The sequence below is a fragment of the Homalodisca vitripennis genome, chromosome 3, assembly GCF_021130785.1.
Source record: "Homalodisca vitripennis isolate AUS2020 chromosome 3, UT_GWSS_2.1, whole genome shotgun sequence".
NCBI lineage: Eukaryota > Metazoa > Arthropoda > Insecta > Hemiptera > Cicadellidae > Homalodisca > Homalodisca vitripennis.
Window position 1 is genome coordinate 141,649,689 of NC_060209.1, and position 7,938 is coordinate 141,657,626.

A 7,938-nucleotide genomic window follows, 5' to 3' on the forward strand; every position below is an offset into this window, starting at 1 on the left:
ATCATGTAAGATGCGGTGAAGCGAACGCGTGACATACCCAGCGCTACAGCATGTCGTCTAGTCGATCGTCTAGGACTAGTAACAACTGCCGTTCTGACTCGTTCAACATTTTCCGGAGTACGAACTGAACGGGGAAGACCAGGTGGTTTCTTTTTCATCACAGAACCAGTACTTCTAAACGCTGCAACCCTTCGGAGTACGGTATTTCGATCAGGCACTGCACCTCGACGTCCAACTCTAAAATATTGACGGAAAAGACGTTGCACTGTGACTACAGAATCATTGTTTCTAAAAAACTGCTCGACAACGAACACACGATGTTGCACGCTCCAATGCTCCATAGCGACTGAAACGGAAATTGTATGGGCCGTCTGCCAACATTCGTTCAAGGTCAATACCCACTCCCGTCGCCGCGTACTAGCGGTTCGAAAAACATGCGTTTCATCTGCACCACCCTTATATATATATATATATATATATATATATATATATATATATATATATATATATATATATATATATATATATATACCCCGGTATATATATTGCGTTGGTTGAATAATAATTTTGAGTATTGTTAATTGGCTCTCTGCATCTAAGTTAAAATGTTCTAAGGTATAAAAACTTGAGTAAAGTATGAAACAAGCAACATGCAAACATGTATTGTCAGTTTATTTTACAATTATGTTTACAACTTTGTCTTAATGTTTTTAATAATTGGTAAAAAAATTTCTAAATTTTTATAAAAGAAACGCTTCTAAACATATGCTTCAAATTTTAAACTTCATTTATTTATTACACATGTGTTGAAATTTGAGGCCAGATTTGTTTGAAAATTGGACAGGTTGTTGTATAGATAACAGAAAATATTATGTTAAATTATTGTATTTAGAGGAAACCACGAGCATCTAATAAAGTGTAACAGTATAGCTTTATAAATCTATTTGTACATAAGAAATAAATCTCTGGTTCCGATAGATTCATGCATAACTGTTTTCCTGTTGGTCTCAAATTTTTAGGCAGGTCTCTTTAAGTGTAATCAGAAAAAAGGTATGGTCAATGAGGCTGCCTTATAAAGTAATACTTCTAAATCTGCACTTACATTACTAAAACCTTTAATTCAGCTACTGAACAATTTTCACTGCAAGTACTCAAACTAGTGTGAATGGTGCGGTTTAACATTTTTCTTGCTTTATATTGCAAATATTGTGTTCAGAGATACCTCTTAGAATCGGGCTTCGACTGCGGTCACTACGGCTTGCATTGCGAGCAGTTTTAGTATGGGATAAAGTTCCCAAATTAATTCCTTCAATTTTGATTTGTTCTTGCTTGATGCCTAACCTGGAATGCAGGGAGCGTTTTGGAGATTTTGGAGCGTATCGAGCATTTTTGAAGTGTTTTTGTTCCATTGCCAAAGACGTTTTACTTCCCCATTGACGTTTAATTCCACGATGTTCTTTCTTTATGTTTGTAAGGAGTGTTGATTTACTCTGTAAATATTCGTGGCATGCATTTAAATAACTTGAGTTTGATTTAGGTTCACCGAATACTTTATTGGTCAACTTCTGTCTCAAATCATAACTTTCCGATAAAGTCGAAGAACGATACATATTTTCTGTTGTGGAGAGATTAATATCTTGCTCGACGCAGAAATCAAAATCATGAAAATTACTTTTTTCTGCGTCTTCTATTTGGCTATCCAAGGATTCTTCCCACATTTCAATATCAGATTTTACATTAAGTGAACTAAATGTTTGGCTGCACTCTGGTAATTGCGTATTATCAACGCAGTCTGTATTGCTTAATAAACGATGTTTCATATCGATATCATACAATCGATTTCTGTGAATATTTATTCTCTGCGGTTTGTTAGTACATATCAGAAAGTGCTTATCTTTACTATGCAAAGGCGTCAACCTTTTTCGTAACATATGAAACAAACTATTCATATTTGCAAAGGATTTTTGACATTGACGTACCAATAAATGGCTAACCTTTATTTTCATTAAATGTTTTCTTTTCTTAGCTAATTGTTCATACCCACGAGTACCAAGTTTAAACAATCTAATTCTGGAACTCAAATCGGCTCTCAACTCTCTTAGACGCATATCCAGTTTAGCTTTGTCGATATGTTCCCAATCATTATATAGATTTAGATTCTCCATACTTATATGAAACCCAAGAAATTGAAGGAAATGAGCTGCAGCAAGTTCGTTGCCTGATGCTGGTGTCCTTGCGAGCATTGTTGGAATAAATTCTACACCATTGACCCACACACTACATCGAAATCCTCCAGTTGGAATAAAGTGTAATGCTTTATATGTTGGCCTGGTCCAACGACAAAGATGGCATATTTCTTCAAGTAATATTTCAGGATTCCACATGTTGATAATAAGACCTTCTTGGTAAATATTCACAGGCACTGAAAATTTTATCACATAATTACAAAAGATTGATTTAAAAGAGAATTATATATCTATTACAATTTAATTACTAATTGTGTGGGATTCAACTGAATGTTTAAAATTCTCTTGTTAGTGCCAAATGTGAATGCAAACCGTAAAAAAATATAATGCGGTATAAATACATTCGTCACTGATTACATTAACAACGAATCAATAAAGTTCCCGGAGACATTGCGAGCATTTTATACATCGCAAAGTTATATGTAAATACTCAAAATGACGACTTGGCACACTAAAAGCAGATTTATGTCACCTAGCCTCATCTACCATAATTTGATGAAAGCCAGTTGAGAGTAGCACGCATGGTATATATTTGTAACTAAAAGAGTGTTTCAGCACTGTTAGGCAAAGAATACGCAATCAGGCAATCAGAAAATTGATGCTTTGAAAGTCCGCACACCATCGGCTACTAGTGTTAGAAATTATTTATGTCATATTGAGCAACTCTTATCATCGGCGATCAGATTATAATATGGGCAGTATCTGAGGTTCTCTAGCTTTCTGGTAACGGAATCATAAACTTTATCCTCAGATGAAGACGTGGTCACAGCAACCCTCAAATGAATCCAAGAAGACCGATTAGGTTGGATGCATCAATCAATTTTGTTAATATTGAGTTCGGTTTTGAATATCTATGGAACAAAAGGTCATCTGATATATAATTGTTTGTACATTGGGTTAAGTATTGGGAAGACAAGTAATTAAATAAGCCTGTAGATAAGGCTGGTAGAAAATTCACCTGGCAGGGATGGGGCACAATGTGTTCATGTTATTACAGAGATTAAAATAACCAGGATTGGAAAAGCTATTAAAAAAAACTAAATGTGTAACAGTGTGGATAAGGAAATCTAAAAGAAACATTTTTAAAAGGTTCTATAGGAAATCACCTTATCCCTGCTAGAGTGATAGAGTAAGTTTAAAGGGATCAAGAAGCTTCATAAATGTAGAGAGTGTACACATGTGTTGAAGAAAAAACGTCTTGATCATTTAAATTTTGACTGCTCACCAAGATAATTGCAGAATCTGACCTGAAATTAAATGTATTCTGCAGTTAGTTTTGTTTTATTTAAATTCATGCAAAAACCTTTGTTTGTTTTAAACTGGATCTCCACCTGGACAGTTTTTACACATAACACATTTATGGTGGGAAGGATTGATTCAATGTTGAATTTAGCTCAATTTCATCTTCCGTTTAGTGCAGCGGTGGACATTTTCGCAGACTTTTGAACAGGCTTTTGGAATCAGGACTCCACGTCCGTGTGAAGATATTCACAAATAAGACATGTGAAGACGCTTAAAACATCGTTATAACGTTGCGACATCAGAGACGCTCAGACTACAAATGAGGTTTGTCTGGTTATTCAGGAGCCATCCAGTTTATTCTTGGTGAAGAGGTGTTCGCATTGTCTCTTTCAGGTGGACAATTTGAACTATAACAATTTTGTGAACGAGTTTGGTATATTTATTAATTATCTCACAGTTTAAAAATGATCGTCAACTCAATGTCAATATTACGGCTTTGATAAACAATATTACGATTTATATCTTATAAAACTGTTGTATTTAATCTGAATTAAAAAAAATTAATTGAAGCCCAATTAATTCAAAACATCCGAATATTCTGGAAATTACCACTTGTTTATTCTGTTTATATTTCACTATTTAGTGTTTTGATATTATTTAATACATTAAAATTTTTATAATAACGAGTTACTCGCTTAAAATGCCGAATAGGACGGTTAGGATTTTATATAATGCCTTTAAACCAAATTCAATGAATCATTTTAATATAGTTCCATCAAAGTTTGTTTTACAGGTTATGAAGTGGAAGTATGATTATTGAACAATGAATTACATTTCTTTAAATGGAAAAATAAATATAAATTCAATAAACAATACTATTTACAATGCTTAATTGGTTTTATAATTTTTATGAAATAGAATGAAATATAGTTTATTATAATAATTATATCTTATTATAATTTACTTATTGGTCTAACTCAGTTCCTTCAAAAGTGAGTGAAGTTATTGTACTCATAGTTATGCTAGAATTTATTTTAATCACAATATTAAAAAGTTATGAATATTAACTTACCCAATCTTCTGTCGATGTAAAATGGACCCAGATCATTGAAAGCACCATTTCGTCTAACTTTGTCAATCTCAGCTTTCAAGTTGCAAGCGTTCAAAAGCCTGTCTACCTTCGTCTCATAGCATTCATCGGAATTACCGGAAACATCAACTAATTTCACCAAGTTTTCTATCTCTATGTCGTCATCTGCATCGTCAGAAATTTCAATAATAGGAATGTCCTTTATCACAGGAATCACCTCGATATCACTGTCACTTGACATTACGGATTTATTTAACTTTTTTTTAACCACCTCTTCATTATTATCAATATCTGTGCGTAGTTCTTTGGTTAGATTTGCATGTTTAAAACGTATTGTAATATTTCAATGGTTATCATTTGAGTCTAGCGACAGTTCATTCACATTATTATTGTTTTACAATTGCTCGGTGTGCTTAATTACTCCACAATATGGGCCACATTACAATATGCGGTTTCTAATTAATCTCCATATCAGACTAGAAGGCTCTCTGAAAATATTTATAAATTGTCTTAAATAAACAAGGATAATGAAAACGTTTTAAACTTAGTCTACAAACATAAATGGTAATATTCTAATTACTTTTTTAACTTTCCAATTTGTCTGTTATAGATAATTACTCACTAGGAGCCTATCAAAGAGACTCATACCATTGTGCTTTTATTAATATTAAACATTATATGATTTTTAGTCCTCTTCCTCACACATTAAAAGCGCATAATCTTGTGTGAGATTCTTAAAAAAGGGAATAAGACAAGATTCAGTAAAGTGTGATGTTTTTGTTCTAGTAAAATATTATCTAGTCAAGGAAATTAGAATTTCTAAATCTCTAAGTTGGGCTCTTAACATTTATTTTCAGGCCATGTTGCTGCTAATAAATATTACCAATAAGGCTTAAATGTATGTGGAAAAATTTGTATTGATTAATTTTATAATAGTGTCAAATTTCAAAAACTTAAGATCCGGTACTTTTCCATACTCGAATCATATATCTGAACCGATAGTACCTTGAAAATAAGTGGAATAATATCGTTAACATACACTAGTTTTTTTGGTACTTTGGGATTATACCGACCACACCCAGACATGAATCGTTATTTGACATTTTGATTCTACTGATTACTAGATTAGCGTAGAACAATATTTCGTCAATATAAAACAGGAATTGTCTTATCGCAAACCCCTCCCCATCCTCAGACAGAGGTCAAAGTCGAGCGGTCTAGTAGATAACGTGATAGCAGAGTCTCACCGCCCGTTCAGCTGGTGCGTCGCTTTGTTGTACTTCCGTGTTTTACCCCTACATTTCTTCAAACACAAAAATTCAACAAAAACAAACATTACCAAACAAAAACTAAACTTTTTATTGAAAAAGAACACACAAAACTTGTTTTTATTCTTGATCACACTCCGCCACCCAAAATGCGAGTGCCTCCGCCATCCCGCCGAAGCCCGCGCTGATGTCAACGAAAGAAAAACATCCCTCGAGATAGTACCTATCAGTAAAATATCAAATTCTAGAGGGGCTGATCAGAAATATAAATTGAATTGTAATGGAAAGGCAATTATGTACCGTGCAAAAAACTTAAATAATCATGTGATGCCGCGCGGCCTGCCGTAATCGGGATTCTCGAGAAAGATAAGATAACAGCGACAACAATACCGATCACAATACCTGGAAATGCTTGTTGATTCATGGAATGTTAGTTCTGTTACTCAACTACATCGTTTTATAACGTTCTAAGTTCATTGAAAAAGGTTTGAGCGTTGGGGGCATATAACGGAATCTGACCCCATTGATAATTGTTGTAAGTTTGTAATTTTGTAATTAAAGAGTTGTTTTTTCGTTCTATCATGTTTGTTTCTATAAATTTATATTTTTGTGTTCTTCATACTGGTGTGGTCTGTATAATCCCAAAGTACCGTTTTTTTTTTTACTGTAGAATAAAATTATATTAGGCAATGATCCAGCAGTATTCCCGTTTGACCTGGACTACTACAATTGCCAGCGTCATTTTTACATACTTCAACAACAGAAATAATATGTACATAAATGAATATTTAAAATACCTTTAGGCTTGAATCTTAAAGTTTTATCTCCAACGTTGTAATAAATTATCAGATCGAGAAGGCTACAATATACCTAATTAAATCACATACTCGAACTTATACTGTTCTAAATAGAGTTTTGAGAACACAGGAATTATTGTCTACTATTATGTAAAAGATTACAAGTAGGTAAATAAACATGTGAAAATAACAGCTGATTAAAAAATATCAAAAATTGGACATAACCACTCTAGTCGTCCAGCTGCTGTTTACGTACGCAGAACAACAGTTATAAATACACTACATTTTAATCTCTTATATGTGGGAAAGTACATGCATACATAATTTTTGTACCTGTATACTTGAAATATTTCTATAAAAACGAGAAAATCTTTTTTCTTAACCATTATAATGCTTTCTTTTGTATAAGAATTTCGAAACATATGGAAGATTAGTGATAGTGAGCAATCATTTTTTGAAGTCTGGAAATAACGAAAGCAACAATTTGTCGTAGATAATTCTTTGTCTAGCCAAGAGGATGGAGCATTCTTTACTTATGGAGTCGACAGAAAAGCTTTCAATGCAGATATAGCTTCATATAAAAGTGTAACACAACGTCTAAATGCGTAAGTATAAAATGATGTTTTGATCGTGAAATGCCGAGTATGCGTCAGACCACACCTGCAGTATCGATGTATCAAGTGTGTATAACAATAGTAATATATATAGTACATATATATACTATATATATATATATATATATATATATATATATATAAAATATATAGTATATCTATATAGTAATATATTATAGTATAATATATATACATATATATATATATATATATTAAAAAATTTATTTAATTTTAATATTCCGTGTGATGCATCATTTTAAAGGTCTCATTATTAAGAATATTTTGCGGAAACGTAATTATCTTAAACCATGTTGCAGGGGGGTAGTAAACCTTTCTGCTTGCATTTACAAATTTATTTCTTGTGCAACTACTGATATACCTACACATATGAAATTTTGTGGGTAAGTAGATATATACTTCCGTTTATTTAAAAATTATTTTTATAAAATATTTTTATTCTATTACTGAGTTATAACTTTTTTTGTTTTTTTACGTAGCTTTATTTATTAACAAATAATTGGACTTCGCAAATTCATTTTTTTAAGTTTTTTACAACATAAAGTTTACGTTCGCATATTATTAACCGAACGCTCAAATTAAAAGTTTCACACATAAATTTGGTATCAGTCTGTTTTGTTAGACGTAGGGCTATGGCATGAACTAAAGATATTGGTCAAATGT

At 32.5% G+C, this 7,938-nt stretch overlaps 1 protein-coding gene across 1 annotated transcript; it reads right to left on the reverse strand.

Moving 5' to 3' along the window:
- Positions 1-764: 764 nt before the first annotated feature.
- LOC124358746 lies at positions 765-6,805 on the reverse strand. The gene is made up of 3 exons (XM_046811044.1): positions 6,644-6,805; positions 4,561-5,066; positions 765-2,422 (listed from the first exon to the last, which is right to left on the reverse strand). Exons 2-3 carry the CDS (start codon positions 4,817-4,819, stop codon positions 1,176-1,178), a joined length of 1,506 nt encoding a protein of 501 aa, XP_046667000.1. The 5' UTR covers positions 4,820-5,066; positions 6,644-6,805; the 3' UTR covers positions 765-1,175.
- Between the last annotated feature and the right edge of the window lie 1,133 nt (positions 6,806-7,938).

What these genes read in the sequence shown, in the direction of transcription:
- LOC124358746 (XM_046811044.1), bottom strand. Translation starts at nt 4,819, where the DNA reads ATGTCAAGTGACAGTGATATCGAGGTGATTCCTGTGATAAAGGACATT. An exon ending in TTACATCGACAGAAGATTGG is followed by an intron (nt 2,423 to 4,560) that starts GTAAGTTAATAT and finishes TAAAATTTTCAG; the next exon opens with TGCCTGTGAATATTTACCAA.